Source organism: Neopsephotus bourkii, unplaced genomic scaffold (assembly GCF_033783945.1).
Source record: "Neopsephotus bourkii isolate Nb327-2 ecotype Australia unplaced genomic scaffold, CSIRO-AGI_Nbou_v1 NB_940, whole genome shotgun sequence".
NCBI lineage: Eukaryota > Metazoa > Chordata > Aves > Psittaciformes > Psittacidae > Neopsephotus > Neopsephotus bourkii.
Window position 1 is genome coordinate 1,338,296 of NW_026901434.1, and position 20,723 is coordinate 1,359,018.

Here is a 20,723-nt window from a genome sequence, read left to right on the forward strand (position 1 = left end):
TAGTCTCTATTGCAGGAAAGTGAGAAGAAAAGAAAACAATGTTGAAGAGAAGTTCTAAATCTGGTATTTGTTAAGTAGTAGGTGTGATGACTATAGTAATAGAAAAGTGTGGTGCCTGGGCCTTTGCCACCTGCCTGCGCTGACTGGGGAGCTGATTCTCCCAGAGTTGTGGGAAAATATGTGTTTGTACTGAGCTGTCCCTGCAGCCAGTTTTGAAAGATTCCTTTTTTTAAGGGACCTTAAAAAGCTATTCAATAAACTTAACCTAATAGAACGGTCTATATATAAAGTAGGGGGCTGGTTTGTGTGGTGTGTGGGTTCTGGTGATTTGGGGTTTCTGTTTGTTTTTTTGAGATCTTTGGGGGCTTTTTGGGGATTGTGGGGGGGAGATTTATTTTTAACTTCTTTTGTAAGTATTTTTGAAGAAACCACTTTCTATTTCATTTTTAGTGTAGGCAGCTTTTTTTTTTCATTAATCTTGAGTAATTTTCAAAGTTTTTCATTTTTCTGTCATACAGATGTATTTTTTATCTTTGTGTGTTTTATGCCTCAGGAACAGATAAACACGTGGCTGTATTTTTGGTGTAGTAGCCTTATTTTATCAAGAGTGCTTTTAAGTAGTCACATAAATGTAATTCTCATTCTGTTCTACTGCACCCATCTCTCTCCATTGTCTGCCCGGACTGTGGCTGGTAAAAAATTGCCAAAGAAACCATTGAAAGGATATTTGAATGTCACTGCCACTATTACAGGTTTTTCCCTTTTGAGCTGAGAGTTCTGGGAGTCTGCTATATGCAGTAATGTCCTGGAGTTAACGAAACTGCTCAGTCTGTGGACTTTGGGCAGTTCATTCAGTGCAGGTGAAGGTACACATCCTTTGTCGTAGCATGAAATGAGCAATTATTGGTATTTGTAACTACAGTAGTACTGCTCTAAGATGAGGAGAGGCTTAGTGTGGCATAGTGCAGTTTGACTTCTCTCAGTAGCTTGAGAGCACTGAAGATTTTATTCATTGAGTGAGTATGCACAGAATCACAATAACTGGTGTAAAACATTTTTGGTGCATAGCACTGTAAAAATATAATTTGAATAGGTTTTTTTTCCCCAAAAACTTTTTAAACCAAATTTGAAATAAAGAAGGAAAAGCATCACTAACAACCACTAAGGCAGTAATGAATCTCTGTCATTAGGCTTGAAAAGGAGGGGAACTACGTGAAAAATCACAACTTTTTTGAGTTAAACCTTCTAACATTGTATTTCCTTTTGGAAAATTGCATTAAAAAGGGAAGCGACCTTTATTCCCATGCAGAGGAAGGTTGCCTGCAGAGGCTGGTTGCCTATAGAGAATGGGCAGTTACCACCTAGCATGAGTTCTGTGCAATCTGTAGCAAATGCTGATTATATTCTTTGCATTGCCACCATTTAGGCATTAAGATATTTTGATTATTAACTGGGGCTTTTATTTTATTTTCTTTTCTGGTAGCTTGTGAGAGGCTGAGGTTGTTCCTAAAGGACTGTTCAGTATCTTGTAGAAAACTATTTAAGTTTCCGTTTCTTTCTTGAGCAAGTATTGAGTTATGAAAAAAAACCCTAAAATATTGTTAGGAATACAATGAGTAAAGTACATCACATTGCCTCTCCCTCTTTTACTTTCTCTCCTACAGTGTAGTTGATGTCTTCATGTATTGTTGGGACATTAGTCTTGATAACGGCAATGGAATGTTTTTTTGAAAAGTGGATCTGAAATGAAACAGTAAAGAAGTCTGTAGTGAGGTAGTGAGTGTCATTGAGGCAGATTTCCTACATTACTTTGATTCCATTTGTCCTTTCCCAGTATTTCTTTCAGTTTCATAATGTGTTTACTGTTAATACTAGAGTTCATATGCTGAAAATATGTAACCATCTGTATGGTGTCAGCCATGGGAGTAATCATTTTGAACTCCGTGGCTTACCTTATATTTGAAATGCAAGTATTTATTTAAATGTTGTGGCAATTTCAGTCATCTCACTGTAGTAGGCAGATATACCTTTAAGATGATGCTTTTATCACAGAGAGATGAAAATAGAAGGAAAGATAGTTTGAGGATATCACAGTCTTGTTCTGTGTCTCGGCCCATACAATGCTGCTGTACTCTACAGCCCAGAGGAGGCACTAAGAACTTTTTTGTACAAAACCATAAATAATATTTTAAAAATTGGTGTTTTAACTGATCCATGGCATTTTTACCTCTGAAATACGAGGCAGTTATGAGTGTGTTGGACATTACAATCTCCATTGTAGAAATGAGAACAGTGTAGGTTTTAGTTAATATGTTGAAGTTCTTGCCTGTTTACTGGTCTATTGTCATCACATTGCACAGGATACTTACTAAGGGGCATAGCCCTAAAGATAGGGTAGTTATGCTACAGAACAGCTTGCCAAAGATCTAGGGCATAGCTGGGATCAGTTCTGGTCCTACCTTTAAAGTATCTCCCCGCATTTACAGATAAAATCGTACAGAATAGAGTGTAAACTAACAGACATAGCGTGGCACGCTGACATTTGGCCTTGATATTTCAAGCAAGTTCTTATGCCAAGAACGGCTATCCAGTTTCAAAAGCCATTTGGACAAATCCTCACTCACATTCACCAAATCTTGGTATTTTTCCTCTGTCACAAAGAGAACCTCCTGCATATGAAAGAAAAAAGCTCTGTGCTCCTATAATGCCAAATATGATGGATTCCATTTACTTTTGAGACAAAAAAATTACTTAATTCCTAAAAATCAAAAATAGAAACCTCACAGAAAATTAGTTTCACAGGACTTTACATTATTATCCATTTTACAGTGAATATTCCACAATATTTCTCTTTGCAGTGAACACTGTCTACCTATATGCGCATTCTTGGCTGAGCCTTTGATGTGGCTGGTCAAAGTTTCACTCTTGATATTATATCAAATGTTTTTCTACTCCTTGCATTTCTTCTCTTTCTGATTCACAAAGTACAGTCTGTGCTTAGTGCTTCAGATTCTTTTCCTTTAGAAAACTGACCTAGGGCACCTTGCTTCCATCCTGCTCCTGTTACAGAGAGAATGTTCCCTGGCGACACTGGGCTACCTTTCCATCACAGCAGCAGCACTCCTAAGAGGAAAAGTGAGTCAATGGGAATCTGAACACAAATCTGTCATAAGCCTGGTAATTATGATTGCAATGACTGCCAGGTTTGAGCACTGTGATAACAAATGTGGACATTCTACAGCCTGCTTGCTGGATATCTGTATCTAGGGTATGCCTTCCTAGAGCTGACTGCTTCTGGAGAGGAGACAGCTGTGTCGAATCTGTATCCCCCCATATGGGGTGCAGCCCCATGGGGTCTAAACAGGGAGGGCAGATCCAGGTACTGAGAGTCTGTCCATTGAGAGTCCGAAATGAGATGGTAAACCAGGCTCATCATCTGCCTGGGGAGTCCAGTCATGATCAGCAGTTCACTGGGACAGAGAGAAGATGGAGACAAGTGACAGTGTGGGTCTAAAGTCCACACAGGAAACTGTACTGAAAGACAGACTGGGCAGAAGATGCAGCATAGGTTTAGGGGGGTCCAGCCAGACTGCCTACAACCCATGTCTGAGTCAGGGCTAGAGGTAACCCCATGGGATAGCTTAGGCCAGGGACCAACGCCTGAGCAATACTATTTTTTCCATTGTGATAAGAAACCCTGTTCTCTCAAATACTCATTGGAATCATCACATTCCCCCCAAAATAGCAATAATAAGGTGATGCTCAAGACATGATTAAATTTAATGGTACAAAAGTGCAGCTGGAAATGCTCAGTAAATGGTTTCAATCTACCTCTTCTAAGGCTAATCAATGCAGTGAGATTCTCTACATTGAGTATGCTAGAATAAATATCAGACACAGTTTACCATACTCCAGTTGCATTTCTTTTTTTCTCCTTTCCTCTTTTTTTTAACCTGATGTTCTAAGGATTTCTTTTAGTGCCTACAAACATCTCCTTTTGACAGACAGTGCAAATTAAAAGATGGCTAGGCAAAAGAAACTGGAACCCAAATATGCCCCCTGGGTTTTCATTTACAGTTAGAAGCTACAGACACAATTACTGATGACAGAAATTCAGAAGCCAGTGGCAGAGTGCATGGGGCAGTAGATTCATGCCAGGCAGTAATTGGGAAGATTATTTTTAATCAGAGCATATCCTACAGCCCAAACATTAGAAATCTCTTGTAAGGCTGACAGGAAATTAAACTGAGACCAAACAAAAAAGCCTCAAAATAGAAGTAATATGGTTAGAAGTCTAATGATGGCAAAACTCACTGCTTGTTGTATTTGGCTGTTATCTAAAGGGAATGACTTTTAACTTGCAGGAACAGATATCATTGTTTAATTGCATTTTTAGAACAGAATTAAAATAAAAACTTATCAGATTAGATCAATTTTTACTTAGGTTTTTGATAAAGGTGTGAAGCGGTAGGTGCTAAGTCAGGCTTAGTAATTGTGTATATGTGTAAGTAGTAATTTTTCTTATTGGTTTGGGGGGGTTTCTTTTTCTCTTTTTTTTTTTTTTCTTTTTTTTTTAGTTTAATATCATGCTAAAGAGAGTATTATATGCTCTTCTATGGAAAAATAATATAATGTACGGGGTACTTTTGGAATGCCTGTGTATGGTAACTACATAATTTATGAAGCCTGAATGGCCTGGGGCTGTCTTCCTCAATGACCCTGCAGAATAACTTCTGCTTATTTGGGCTGCTTGAGCTGCCTGCCCTGAGGGAAGAAGAGGCCTGGGTGTTCTCAATACTTTCTATGCACCTGAAATTTTCACCTGAAAACATAAATTTTCCATTTTTAAATGCAGCTTAAAAGCATCATCTTCTTTACCAGACTTTTACATGCATGCTTAGCAGGACTTCTAGTTGACTGTCGAAAAGAAAGACTGGAGAACTGCAGAATGGAAGCTTTGCTTGTGATCTTAAGAAGGGTATTGCTGTTCTTGTATATGCCTATCACATACAGATGTTGCAATACCAGATGCAAGCAAAATATTGCTGACTGTGTATTTATGTTTGATAGGAGTGCAAAGCAAGAGCCTACTCCATGATTTGCTAAGATATTTGGCAGTTGTGGAGAACAAAATTTAGCATTAAAAGCATGTATCTTATTTTTCTCTACAAGGCTGATTTTGGCTGTATGGACCAGTCTTAATGACATTTCCTGTCAGTACAAAGTATAAGAAGGTATAACATCAAGTCCATGCTAGGGTTATCTTGGGGCTTGTAAACAGCATTTTGTCAGAATGTAGGTTTTTTTTCCACAAAATTATTAACATTTTTCAGCTGTATTTCATTCTACTGAGAATTCCTTCATATAATCACATAAATATGACTGAATAATCTTGCTTGCTGTTTAGATACTGCCTGAGTAGCCAGATAAGAACTAAGGCACACTGCGTAATGTATGCAGTTTCTGCAAAGTGGTCTTTCTGAGCCCTGGAATCACTGGGCTGTGCTGTGTGGCAGGAAGGGTCTTCGGCACCAGACGGTGTGCAAGAGCCCAGTGGTGCACTGTGCAAGGAGCTTTCCTGAACTGGCTACTGCTATGAGGGACAGGAGCACTGCTTTGGGCAAACAGGCATATGGACCAGGAATTCCTTTGGTTGGGCAGAAATCTTGACAAACCTTTGTATGGTTTGTAAATTCTCTGCTCTTCCTTCTTTCCAGCTGTATGGTGTGAAAGTATCATTGGTGGTGGTAAGGAGAGTACAAGGCTGCAGCTGGGGTTCCGTTCTCCTGTTGGCAGGTGTTTTTGGACCATTTGTTTTGAGAAAATCCTGTTTTCCCTTGTCAAATTGCTAAACATTTTAAACATCTGCAGTCAGTAGAGCATGAAACTTAAACATTTCTATGTGAAGGAAATTACAGAAGGGTCATACAGTACTGAAAATTAGGCAAAATGAATAATTACTCGTTAGTTAAGTATTATAGCCAAGTTGGTTTAGAGGTACCTATTTCTACAGTTTCTTATGCATTTGCTCTGATTTCTTACAGCAATAATGCAGGAGTCCCATAAAACAGTATATTCTTATATTTTCTCAGTGTTGCATATATTCTTCAAATTCTGAACATCTTATTTCTCTGTGTATTCTGAGTTTCCTCAGACACTAGAGCATGCAACTGCAGGATAAATAAGGAAAACTAGCAGTAGCAGTTGGGAGTATGATGTTTCTAAAATTAATGATAGGTAACATTATGCTAACCAGCAAGTCTGCTAGGATTGAGTGGTCAGATAAAAGTTGTTCAGAAAAGGAATATTACTGTACTGTAACCTCGATGAGGCATTTTAATCAGTACCAAGTTTAAAAAGTATGAGTTTGCATTGGAGAAATCACACTCATTTCAAACCGTGGAACCCAAGTACCCTGATGGAGAAAACCCAAGAAATTAATTTTCAGTTATTCAGTTTTGTTGACCATGAGTAAGTTTCACTGTAGCATTGCAAGATGCTAAATCAGATGTCATTTTTGAAAATGTAGTCCAGTTACTTAAAAAAGACTTCTCAGAGATTGTTAAGGACCTCTCAATACTGTTAATTTATCTGGTGTTATACTCAGACAAAGCTGAGTACATCTCATACAAAGAAACACTACCGAGAAAGCAGATGCACTAGTTTTAATGTATAGTTTATGCACATATGCATCCTTCTTACATGAGCTGCCTTTTCTGTAGTATTTTTGCGTGTATCTGGTTTACTTTATTTCATAAATAAAAGGAAACTTATGTCTTAGCTCAGAAATTGGTTAATTTTGGGATTTGGTCAGTGAGACAGTTGCAGTTACCACTAGGAGCTTCAGCTCTGAAATTGAATCTTTGATAGACACTCTCCTAGTGATGGTCCCTGCTCTAAGGGGACCAAAGTGCAAGTATGTTTTCTGTTGCTGACTGTGACTTTTCCCAGTTCTGAAGTTGTTGGGGTTTTTACCCATCTGTGTGATGGTTGCAGTATTACCTGACATGCTTATAGAATGTGGACCTTTCTGGTACTGGAGATTCTTGTTATTTATTTACCCTCAACTGCATGAGAGAGAGCCACTACTGGTTTTGACTTTTTTTTTTAATTTTAATTTTAATTTTTATTTTTATTGAAATTGTGATTTCAATAAAAGAATAACATACTTTGTGAATAACTGCTCCATATATTTACTGTCTGGAATTTCATTGAAGTGAATAAAAAGTATATTAAATTTATCTTCAGAATGTTTTGGTAATACATAGATCTAGTTGTGCATTTTGTTTAATGACTCAAAATATGCCTAGTGTTTCTGTTTTTAAGAGTGTATCAGAGAGCATAAACTACCATCTGCACATGAAAATGAAAAATGCATGTAAGGAGAATCTGTTATAAAAAAGCATGTCTGAGCTTACTGTAACTTCTAAAACCCAATGAATAATTCAGTAAATTACTACATGTCAGCAGCTGCTTGTCAATAAGAACAAGTGGCATGGAATACAATGTAAGCCTCTTCTAATTCCCAGCTATATGCACATAAAATATATTACGGGTGGCCCCTTTTGTTTGTGTGTATTATAATTTTTCTTTTGCAAAATTGCTTGAAGTTTTCACTTGAAAAATCCATGAAAAGTAACTCTCAGTTGTATGTTCCTATTGAAACAGAAACCTGTACTGGGGAAAATTTTGAATTCTGCATGTCTATTTAAGTAGCTAACTTTATAATGCAAACACTGGATTTAGAACCCAAGTAGATTGCAGACTAACTGGAGATTTTACTGCCTATTGAATGATTAATAAAATAATGAAATCTTTGTTGATATTTGTGAATCAATAAGCAGATTTTGCTGTTCAGCTTTGTACTACAATCAAAGTGCAATTATGACCCCATAATGTATGCAGCCCTTCTTGTGAAAGCCCAAATAATGCATTATCAATTCTATTTTTTGTTCCAACACTTTGAATCTTAAAGCCTACTTTCAGCCTTCCATGGACACAGGGCAAAATATGATCTGCTTTTAATCTTCATTTACAGTACAAATGTATTTTTCTGTTCTTAGGAAACTACACGGAAGCCCCATGCAAGTGGTGCCTATTGTTTTCATGATCAGAGCCTTCTTTCAGTAAGTCCACTGATTTTTGTTAGTGTTTGTTTATTTTAATTTCCTAGGAATTTGATTGACATCTCTGTTGTGCTGTCATAATGAATTAAGAGATACTTTGGGATTCAAAACTTGCCGTGCCGATGCTGGATTGCAAGACTAATAGACCATAAGTACAAAATCTGTGAACAACAGCTTGCCAGTGATACCCTTAGAAAATAATAATCTGTGTTTCTGGCTGTAGGTTCAAGTGCTTTTCTCTTGTATTTCCATTTTACATGTTAGGGTTATATCACTACTGTACTTATTTTACCTTCAGCTGATTCTGAAAGAAAGAAATCATTTTGTATATGGATTAGTCACAGACACTTATTTTCAGTGTCCATAGAACAGTTATGATAATTCATTGTGCTTTCCTTTTTAAATGCACCTGTGATGGGAGGGAATATCATGAACTAAGCTCCAAAATTTATAGGACATGTGGAAAAGTAATTGTGCCAATTCATTTTGCACCTCTTTCCTTTCTGAGAAGAGGGTTTTGCATCCAAACCATTTGTTGTTCTTTCATACACGGTTTTATTTTTTCTTGTAAAGTTTGTTTAACACATGCTTAGAAACAATATTGATCAAGCACTTTTTAATCAGGATAGAGCTTTCTATACTTCTAATAATATACAGACGTAGCAAAAAAAACCCAACCCTAAACGTATGGTTCTTGATAAGTGCATATTTGGTACTTCTCAAACAATTTTTAATAATTTCTGCTTAAAATAAATTTCAGTCCTCTAATATTTTGTATTGGGAAATAAGCACGACTTGTTCTGTATTGGGCTGACTGAATAGATTTCTGTTTTGTATTTAGGTACTTTCTATGTGTAGAAAGTAAAGAAGTTGAACATATGTGTTGACAAAATAATAGACTAGATTCACATTTTTGTTCAAATGTATTAATAGTTGTTGAGTTCTTCCTCAACACACAGTTTGGTGGCATTGAAGAAATGAGACATTCAGTCCTTGTTAGAAATAAGCATTTTACATTTATTCTTCTACACTAAACACAATCTTCCTCTTTATGTCTTTGAAAAAAAAAGACTTCATTATTTCAAAAAGACTGCCTGGCTTACAGGGTAGAAAAAAAAAAAAAAGCCTGTTCATCTTGAGGACAGATTTAAATCAATTCTGTAGTGCTCAGCATGCTTGTTGCTTTTAGCTTTTCCTCCATCACAAACAGTATTTTCTATCACAGAATAACCTTACAACTCCTAGCAGAATTTGATGCAATTGACAGCTTTTGTTAGAAAAAACCTGGTAAAAATTGCAAAAATGAGGTTAGGGTTTCTAACCTGTGGGAGACAGTGGTCCCTGAGATAATTATTGCATGTTTTCAGGAAGCTAACTTTAATTTGGCTGTGAATTTAGTGCTTCAGTATCTATAAATGTAGTTGAAGGAAAAAGGTATCAATCTTCCTTCAACAGGCTAAAGCTGAGATTTGGGGTATATGACAAGAAAAAAGAAAACACTCATTTTGAATTTGGGGAAGGTTTAATGCTGCCAAATCTCAATGTGCATAATTGGTTTTATTATTTTCCCTTGTGATCGTAACCTAACCAGCACAATGACTATCAATCAACTTCTAGGGCTAAGAGGTCATTTTTTCCCCTGCTCAGACTGAAGTCCAGCATGTTGCCTGGTAACAGTGTATGTAGATGAGTTGGCTCCTAAGTACACCATATGGCTGGGTGTTATGCCCTATTCACCCGTGACATGATGTACACGTGTAGTACATTACTGGTTATAAAATAGTTTGTCCCATTCCCTTGTTTAGGAGAAGCATTTAAAAATAGCAGTACCGGTCCAACACAGGCGTTCTAAGATGATGGTATTCCATGCAATGAAACAAGTGTCTGTCACAAGTGTCAAAAACCTCATGGAATAATCACAGTAAATTTTGTGTTTGGCATGCTTCAGTTGAATTTATGTATAATTTGTAGCTATTGTTGCTTTACAGTATTTGTCTATTTATGGTAATAGATAAATATATTGAGACAACTATAGTTTAAACAGATTAATTACAGAGAAATCTTGGGTTTTAAAATTAATTTTTATGGATTTATTCGGCATTTGACCTTCTATTAATTGTGCAATAATGTCCGCAGTACAAAACCAATGCTACGGTGCATTGAGCAAACTAGTAAACAAAGCAATTGAAGACTGTTGCAGAAAACAACTAAAAATACTCATGACAAGCAAAGGAGACAGAGTTGTTCCAAATATACCATGGGAAATAAAGCACAAAGGGTGGCTGGCAGGCAGTTTGTAGCAGAAACCTAGATCAGCAGAGTCCTCACTCATTCCTGTAACTAGAGCATTTTTCCCATTCCATTGTTAGAAACTGTAATTCCTTAAGGTGGGAATACTGCAAAGTGCAGTGTTAGGCAACAGTATGTGCCATGAACTCCGTGTGCTGGCCATTGTATGCTTGTTTAAACTGAAAGAAAAGAAATGGGATTGCTTTTACATGCAATGACAATGATCTGCACAACAAAGGTTGGAAGCTCATTGCCTGTTTCTCCAGTTGGAAGCTTGGCCAGCTCACAGTGCCTGTGTTGTGTTTCTCTGTGTTTAGCCAATTTGGAAAGATGAGTTACTGTGCTAAGCCCTCCTCTACACAATTCCCTTGCCCAAAGCTGTAGTTTTTTAATAAAGAAGCCTTTTCTCTTTGGCGTTCCACCTAAGTTGTCTGAAAACAGTTCAGAAAAAAAACGTGTAGAAGAAAACTGTTCTCTGTTCCATGTTTTGTGGAAAGTTTTACAATTGCTTTTTGAGAGGAAAGTTCTCTATATCTGTCCATTCTGTTGGGGTTTTTTTCTTCAGATTGTGTATAGTTGTTACACAGCTTGATAAACATGCTAAGTGTTAAGTGACCTCATTTTATTACTGATGTGTTTCCTTGGCTAGAAGTTTTCAAAGTTATAGAGAAAGGATGAAACAGTGGTACTGCTCCGTGTTAATTTGATAGTTGCATCTTTTGGAAGATCTGCCATGATAATCCACATTTTAAACCCCCGCGGATGTAAATGCATATATGCAAATATGCTGTCAGTCTCAAAAGAGCCTTGTCTTCACTTCTCCTACAGTCTGTCAGTGATACAACACTAGTCACTCTGCTGTAAAGGCCTAGGAAGGCATATAAAGAAAGGCATTTAAACCCCTTTTCTCTAATTTGAGAGCTGTGTTTTCCTTTCAATTGTAAACATTTTTGAAATAAATAACTAAAAAATAGCTCTTATTGCATTGAAAATAGTTTTGTTATCAGGGATTATGGGTCCATTTTCCCTCTCATTAAACACATCTTTTAAAATTGCTAATACAATAAATCAATTTTCCAAAACAACATATCTTGCCGTGGAGGAATCTGACGAGTTCATTATGATCTGGGGATTTCTACCTGAAAGGCATGAATATAATTGTGAAAGAGAGCTATTATAAAAAAAAAAATAATCACAATTCTCTTAGAAATGAACCAGTATTACATTTTTCTAATGAATGTATAAGGAAAAAGGGTTTAATGATTGTATTCTTATTTATTCCTCTATCTGTATTCTGATGTAGTCTGAGCGATAGTATTAGAGAATTGAATATTTTTAAAATTGCAGCATTTTGGATTACTGATATCTGTGAATTACAATAAGAAAGAGTTGAAGAATGGTAGTTAGATAACGTAAATGAAGCAGTAAGTTCTGCTCCATTACTTCATCTGAGCTAGGATGGGGAACTGTTTAGTTGTTAGTATCTGCTTCATTGTCATATTATTCATTGTTGTTTTGTGATATCTTCAAATATCCTCACAGTTATTGCAGGAATTCATTAAGGACCAGAAGCAGTGAGGCATTTACACACTCCTAATGATAAGCAGGAGAATATTCTCATGGATGTTTTTTCTTCAGAAAAAGCTTTAAAGGTGGCTAAGCTTGACCTGTGATTGAGGTTTTTTTTTTCTAGTGCTGGTGTAAGGTAGCATCTTTTGGTGGTTGATTAGATACAGTCTTTAATTCCTTCCTGCATAGGGATCTTTGCTTACGTAGGGGAAGAGAATGTGGTTTTCTTTTGTTGGATGTCATTAATTTTAAATTTGTATCAGTAAAATCTTTAATGATTTTAAGTAAAAAGAGCATTTAAGTGGTAGCAGGTTTACATGAATCCCTGTTAAACCACTGCTATAATTTATGACCACCTAAATTGTAAAAGGGCAGGCGTTTATGTTTGTTAAAGCTGCAAACCAGAATACTGGTGGTCTGCTTTTGATTTTACAGGTGGTTATGCTGCTCATTTCACTTAAGTCATGGTCTTCCTACATAAACAAAGGAAGAAACTGTCCTTCGTTAGAGTGTGCTTAATCACTGCTGCAGATAGTTGTCTATGTATTTATTTGAGCATCTAAAGAATTTAGAAGTTACCTTCTCAAAGAAGATTTTAAACAGCAGAGACTTACTGAGATGAATAGGCCATTTTGGGAACAAGAGGCAGGCTCCTAACATAAGTGGGTTTTTGGAAATCCTGCCCCATATAACTGTGTAAGTAAAGTTAACTTTGTAATTCTCTCTTGGTTACATACAAATGTGCATGTACAGAAATATCTAACAATTTCTTCTTTTCTCCTTCCTCTATTTTAAGAATGCAGTCAGTATTTGTTTCTAATGGATTCCTCTGTGAACTTTCTAAATCCTTTGTCTTTGTAAGTGGTCTTTTGAATATATCAAGTAAAAGCTATAGGGGCTGAATATAGATTAACCATAGGATCTGAATTTACTGCACGTAGCAGCCTGTTTTCTGCCACTACACAGATATTTCCTTCAGAAATGTTGTTTTGCACACATTTTCTTTTTCAGGCATTATGAAAATTTTTACATGCATGTAAACATGTAGCTTAGAATTCTTCCACTGGCAATTGTATGTGCTCTGGATATTCTCCAGATTACAGCATTAAGATGTTTTTGATCAGGTTCATTTCCATAGTGTTGTGTTATTTAAGAGATGTTATGTCTCCAAATTCCTGTGAGATTAATACGTGTTATTATGTCTTTATTACAGAAGGAAAAGCAAGAAAATTGAACAACCTGGTTGATGTGCCAGGAGGAGTATAGCAGAATTTGAATTTGTATTTCTCAAATCCCAAATCATTGTCTCCGTCACTGAACCATCTTTCCTCCTGCTCTCCCTGTAATCCATTACCTTTTATTGTTAATGATTTTTACATTTAACAAGTGAAAAAGAACTTAAATTCCATGCTCTCTCCTGTCTCATGAAAAATTGGAAATTTTCCTCAAGAAAATCATGCAATTACCTAAGTCCTATCAGCATAGCTCAGAGCTAATTGAAATTTAACAGTCCTCATGACAGCCTGGGTCATGTCAGGGGTGGTAGTATTCTTTATTAAAAGATACATGCTTGATCCTTTTTCTTCTTCTTTGAAGAGCTTACAGACTTCTGCAACTTTTTTTCTGATAGTGCTAATTATGAAAGTGGAGATGCAGTCAATGCAAGCTCTTGGGCAGCTCAGTACAGCAAATGTTGTTAACTGTAGAAGTGATACGCTGAGCTTTGGGCTGCGTTCACAGCCCAGGATTTATAGAAGATTCATTTCTGTGCACTGCGTTACTGCATGTTAGCATGTAGCCACATCTGCAGTGAATTCAGGTAGGGCTGTCAGGGAACAGCAAGGCCATGAGCCCACGGCAGTGCATGCACGTAGCATTCTGTAACGGGGAATCACTGTGTCCCTGTGCACGGTGCATTCATAGTAGACCTAGTGCCACAGTATTTGGCTTTTTGTGCACTGTATGTTGGACCTGGGAACCTGCTGAGCTATGTCTGGTTGCAGCACAGAGCAAAGCTTATTATTGTTTCAGTGTTACTGCTCATGGAAATGAACAGGCTTTTTGGATTGTAATGATTGGATTAGATGTGCGGGAAGTTTAATTTCCTCTTCTCTACCCCCCCCCCCCTCCCCCCCAGTTGAGGTTAGTTATTGACTTGCCAAGTCTGTGTTATAATGTCATTCCTGAGCAGCTTTCGTGCAACCAACAGAAAACACACTCTGTGAGAATTTCTACTGATCCTGCAAGATACGGTAGAAATCATGTAACTGCTGGCTCTTTAAATTTTGAATATAGGATTGTGAGTTGAAATTGTGTCTTCAGTGAGGAAGAATAATGCTGGAAAATAAGAATACATTCTACATAGTTTAAGAGATGTAAAAAATAAAACAGCATTTTGAGTTTGACAGAATGGATTTGTGTTTGGCAACGTTCTTCAGCATTGTTCACCACCTTCAGAAGTTGAACTGTGCCTCTTAGAACTGCTTTTGGCTGGACCTTTCTAGAAGCTAACTAGCAACTAGGGGGGTGCTCTAGCACTGATCAGTGGGGCTTAGCAATTTGGGATTTCTTGCCAAATAGTTAAGCCTGTAACTTTTACAGTACTGAAATATATTTACGTCTGTTAATACATTCGTGAGAGAGATTTGTGTGTGAGCTACCAAAATTATTGCACACTAATCATGCAGGACAAATTTGGACAGATTGATGGAAGAACTTGGTCTATGTATATAGAGGGAGAACAGCTGCCTGCACCTCTCTGGGACAGACAGTGTGCTGGCATGTTGTAGCACTTGAAGCACTTGGCTTGTTAGATGAGGCAGGTTTCGGAGACCAGCGCACAAGTCGTATTCAGCTGCCATGGTCTGTATTTCAGTCTTGGATATATCTTCTTTATAGTGACCAAGTCAAGAAACCCACTGACCTGTACATGGTGTGGACCCTGGCTGCAAGTCTCATATGGTCTGAAATACGTGTTTGGACAGTTGGGGTCAGCTATCCCTGCTGTTTCAACTCCCAATTTCTTGTGCACCCCTATTCCAAAAAGAAAACCTTGATGCTGCTCAAGCACTGCTCAGCAATAGGCTGGCAATAGCACTGTTTTGGTATCAACACTGTTGCACACACGATTCCAAAACACAGCACCACATGGGCTGCTATGAAGAAAATTAGCTCTATCCCAGCCAGACTCAATACACTAGTAAAACTGCTGCTTTGCTTCTTCACTGTGAAGGTACTGCTTCCTTCATCTGCACCCCATAGGAGCGAAGTTTTATGAGCACATTAGGAAAAGAGACCAAGTGGTAGAATAGAAACACTAGAGGGGTAGTGGTTCTGTTTGACGATTTAGTTTGGTTTTTTGTTCTTTATCTTGAGGGGTATTTTGCACAGCTAAATGATCCAGTAAAAAAAAATAAAAATAAAATATGTAAGGCCTACACTGAGAAAAGATTGATGTGAAATCCTTTACGGATTATATTTTTATCAAGACCAAGTTGTTGTGTGCTATTGATTTTTAGATCTGCACAGTCTACAAGTAATAAAAGTTGCAGAGGCAAAATAATTTAAGGTGATTTCCTATCTTTTGTATAAACCAGGCTAGGATATTGAAGTACAAATCAATTGCTTTGCCAGTCACATTCCTTGAAAGCCAAAGGAAAATTTCAGCATGAGTTACGGTTTCCAAATGTTTGTGTTTCCTGGTTCTGAGCCTTATCTTACAGGCAACAGGGCTTGTTTTTTCTGACAAGTGTGTCCGTAGCTTGGTCACTAGTACACCAGATAGCTGTAAAGAATCATAGTAGGGGACTCCTAACAGCAAAAATATGAAATCTAATTATGCAAAAATCACTTGCAAATAGCAACATCTACACAGGATTCAATCTGAAGGTACAAAGGCAGACGAAGTGATAGCACTCTCATCTATTTGTGGCTGTTTGGTATTCTCCCACGTGCACTGACGCTTGGTGCCAGAGATGATCAGTTTTATCACTAAAACAGTGGGAACATCCAGATGATGGGAGTTGAGTGTATCAAGGCAGAATCAGTATCATAGGGGTGCTTTTGTCATTCAAGGCAGAAACTCAGAATACATGAAAATTGTGGAGATTCAACAGTATTCACCTGGAAAAATTTTATTCTAACTCTTGGCTACCGATGAAGGCAGTAATAAGCTAAAAGTGGTATTACACAAGTTCATTGCAGATCAATGCAATTTCTTATTACTGAGTTGGGGTGGTTAATTTAAGGAATGGGGTTAGGAGGATATAGATTCACAACCTGCAGGTGTGTTTAAAGCAATATACTCCATATATGTTTAATCGGTGGTGGGAAACCAAATATCTTCTTTTATACTTGATGTTTAACTATCATAGAAAATCTGCATTTGCATAACTTGAGGAATATCATTACAGCTAGGGTTTTACTTGTGTTCTATTGTGTACTAAAGGGAGAGAGCAGTAAAATTCTGAAAAGAGTACTTGTAAAGCAGCAGTGCAGTTAAATGAAATAGAATGATTCTTCATAGGTTTAGGGATATTTGTACTACATTCATGATTTCCGTAAAAGCCACTTCAGTGTCATAGGATACAGCTCTTTGATGATTCATGTTTTTCAAGAAAATGGCCCATATTTCACTTGGCTTTGGTTGTGTCTACAGTATGACCCCCAGTGTCCATAAATTGTTTCCTTTGGGATCATTGGTAGCAAATGGAGGCCCTTGTAATCAGCCCCCTAACCTTTCTCCATGATATTAAAGAACTCCCTTCATAGTTTCTTGGGAGACCTTTTTTACTGTTCAAAGTGGTCTGAAAAAGTGGGGAAGTTATCACATATGCTATTTTGTCTCCATCCAGTGTGAAGATTTCAGTCACAGTCTGCTTCAGGTTCACTCCTCTCCCTCTTCTGTCTGTTCTATTCCACTTCTGTTCCTCATGGGATATTTCTCATGCTTCCCTCAGATGTGGGAGTGAAGTTCTACATGGATCCATGCTTCATTCCAGGTGGAAATGTTGCCCCTTCCTTATACATTTTCTGGGCTCAATGTTGAAGGAAGAGAGAAAAACACCATAACCCTCCCATCGCTTATAGTGTAGAATGGAAAGAATAGAAGCCCTAAAAAGTATCGGAAGGCCACCTGAAAATATTCTAACCTGAAAATAAGCCGTGGAGTAATGTTCTTTATAGCAAAGTCAGGAAGGTTCTCATACGAAGATCTATTCAGGTGGGGAGAGATGGGGGAAGAGAGAGAGAAACTGCTTGTCTGGAAGACCCTGTCTTTATTTGCCGATGATGCAGTTGCTCCAGAAAAATCACACAGAATTACAAAAAGATTTGCAGCACTGGGTTAGTGGCAGATGTTGTTGCTGATAAAAGGGCAGGTACTGCAGATAGCAACTATATGTTATACTGGGAAAAGAGAAGTTGGGATAGTTGTAAAGATAAGGAGGTAAGTGGGAAAATGCAGTGAGAACCAGAAGAGAGCAATAACCTAACACAGACTTTGGTAACAGAACCTAGATATTAGGGTCTTCCTCTCATCACAGAGAGGAGAAGCGGTGGAGAAATTTTAAATATGTGCCTGGTGAACAAGGAGGCTGAAGTGTAATGAGGTAGATCCCCTAGTATTTCACTGGTATGCCTAAATGGTTCATTTTTACAGTGAAGGGGGTTTATAGGTAGAAGTCCATGAGACTCTATACTATTACTGTGTAAAAGGGATAAAATAATTACATGATTTTCTGTTGAGCCAGAATTATTCAGAACAGACAAAACCTGGACTGACTGGGAAAGTGCAGGAAGCTGTAGGATTAAGTGACAGAACAAAATTTACTTTCAAAATTTCACTCTAGATGTAAATCTATTCCTGAGGAGGTAGTGCGTGACTTACTGCTCAGAAGCCTTTCTTGGAAACATCAGATGGAGATCTCAGAAGCATTAGTTCGATGCTTGACAGCTGTCAAAAAAGCAAATAGAGTATTTGACAATTTTCAGGAAAGACATTCAGTAATATAGGTCTGTCTCTGCTGGAGATGGCACTGGTCTTCCCTGTGCTCCCTGGCTGCAGTTCTGGTTAGACTGTGATTCAAAAAGGTGTAGTGCAGGCTAGGGTGGAAGGAGTGCTCAGAGGTATGGAATAGCTTCTGTACAGGGAAGACATGAAATACATGCAGAGCTCTCTACCTTGGAAAAGAGTTGACAGGAGAGTGAAATGAGACAAAAGTGATAGATTTAAGTTATTACTGGTACTGATTTGAATATTGGTATTATAATGATGATATTATTATAACTCATAAGGCAAGGATTACAGGCGCAATAAAATGATCAAGGAATGACTCTTGACTAGAATTTTTTTTCCTCATATATAATGCTATTCTACAGACTTTTGCCACTGGATATTTTAGATGAAAAATATATAAACAAATAAAGAATAATTGTCTAAATGTGCAGTATTTCCTTACACAACAAAATGCAGGATATCCTTCTTTGCAAATTACTGTGGGGAAGGCTGATACATTCTTTTATAAACATATACTGATCATTGTTGGACAGTTTCTTCCTTTAAATGATGCAGTCCAGTAAAAAAGCTTTTCTGTTCATGCAGATGTTTTACCAGATGTGAATCTTAATGGTTATTTAGTAGAACGTCTGGAATAGGGAGACTTCATCAGCAGTATCCACTGTTTTGAACACTGTTTGCTTGTTAGTCCTGACTTCTACCTAAAATTGTCCCAAAACATGGGACTGCCTGGAGGTTATGCTGAAATGTCTCTAACATACATTCTGTAGAACTGTCTTGAAGCTGTTTGCTAGCGGACAGTTGTGTCAAAGGCTGATTCAAGCAGAACTGGAAGGCAGTAGCACATTATTTAGATATTTTAGGTCAATAATGGTAGTAGCTTTTCAAACTCTAATGCAGGCTTTGAAGCTCTCTTGTAACTCTGCAAAGATATCTCAAACTGTAACATAACGTGGATTTATTTTTCAGTCTTATATGAATTTGCATTGTATTTTTCACGTTATATTTGAAACTGTGGGTTGTGATACAGTCTTATTTTTTTGTACGTTGTGTGAACTTCGCATCTCTGTTTAGCTAACCAGCATTTAAAAATAGTGGCTTTGATCTCCTTGTGCCCATTGGCCCAGGATCTGACCTACCCTGTTTGTAAAATGAAGGTATGTTCAGATTTACAAAGATTCAGAAACCTCTTAACTGAAATAGTGAGCCTTGTCTTCAGATTGCTGAATCCTTGGGAGGATTTTGGTTTGATTGTTCATGATTTCTAGTTTGTGTATATGGTGCACTCAGTTGAATGATCTCAACAAAATCAGAAGTTATTTACATTAATGAAACCACGTGTGAATGTGCACATTAACAGGCCTGGTGCTCTCTGGGGGCTGGTGGCTTGACAAAGCATTACTGAAATCTTACTTTGTGCTTCTCTGGAAATGATTTATTTAAATTATTTCTCCTTAAACACGTATGGTAAACTACATGAACATGTTTGTACTTCCTCTTGAGGAATTCTAAATGGTTTCTCTGATAGTATTAATGGATGCTTAGAGTACTTTTCATGTGTGTAGCCTTTGAAACATTCAGCATGAAAGGTCTCTCCCTAAAAAACCACCAAACTGTGTGTTTCTGAAACTTTCTAACTCATGCAGACTGCTTCAGAAAACCAGTCAACTTCCAGCTTGTAAGCAATTGTGTGACTGAAAACAAAAGGACATCTTTTTGAAAGATTTCTGAAGAACATAACCCTAGGTAGTGTCTACATTTTTGCATTTAAGAAAAAGATTGGTTTCAGTTTCAGAAAGGCTTGAAATGCGAAATACAAATGAAACAGCCTTTATGTCTTGGGAGTGATGCATTTCATCTGGTCTATAGCATTAGAAATGTATTTAAGAATTTAGTGTCTAGGACTTATGTTAGTTTTGTATACAAAAATTGTAGTGTATCTATGAATATGTAATAGGAAATGTAAAGGTAGGAACTGACACTTATGCTATTCACTGGCTTTTTAAATGAGTTGTTGAATTATGATAAAAAAATATATTTAATTCTTTTGAAGTAGCAGTAGTTTTTGTTGGAAGCCATTTTCTGTTGAATTGAATTGGTTCACATTATTTTAGACTCCAAAATGATCTATGAGGGTTATGTGAGTGCTTTGCAAAAATACGGTGTGTTTGAAATTCAAAACATGCTACAATCTTCAAATTAGGATCACCTTTTCTATAAACTATCTTTGCAGGCGTTTAATTTGATTCTTCATATATTTTCCCTTTTTTCAGCTTTCTCAGTAAGCTTAAAATTCCCTTTGACTTACTTTTAATTTTGTTCTCAGTATTGGTTGTGGTAAACTGCAATGGCTCAACATTTAATCAGCTTAATAATAAGACCTAAAAAACCCAGGAACTTCTTCAGACTTTTTTTTTATTGATTAAAGAAATGCTTCTCAGTTCTGTATTTTGCAAATATATGCTCCAATGGATTTGAGAGTACTAGACCAGGTTTGGTTTGGCTTTCCAGCAAACATTTAGGAAACCAAATTGCTGGACTGAACTGGTATTTGAATATTTCCTTAAGTCATGTATTAGTATTATGCCTTCAGTGCTGAGATACCACCATTTTATCTTACTCATAAGAAATACCTGTAAGAGATTATAAAACAAATGAAATTTAGTAGAAACATCTGTGAGTTTTTCCACTATACTTCTTGTGATCTAATGTGGGGAAAAAAA

At 37.1% G+C, this 20,723-nt stretch overlaps 1 protein-coding gene across 24 annotated transcripts in view; it reads left to right on the forward strand.

Annotated features, from left to right (window-relative positions):
* The window catches only part of RBFOX1 (RNA binding fox-1 homolog 1), a 1,299,775-nt gene that overhangs the window by 531,455 nt on the left and 747,597 nt on the right, over positions 1-20,723 (forward strand). For 17 of the 24 annotated variants that reach the window (XM_061358249.1, XM_061358247.1, XM_061358250.1 and 14 more), the window contains one exon: positions 8,064-8,126. The exons of 4 other annotated variants lie outside the window; for them this stretch is intronic. In XM_061358249.1, the coding sequence (XP_061214233.1) occupies positions 8,064-8,126 (63 nt within the window). Of the gene's footprint in view, positions 1-8,063; positions 8,127-12,780; positions 12,842-20,723 lie in introns of those variants that run through there. 3 more of the 24 variants (XM_061358245.1, XM_061358251.1, XM_061358253.1) reach the window with 1 other exon arrangement.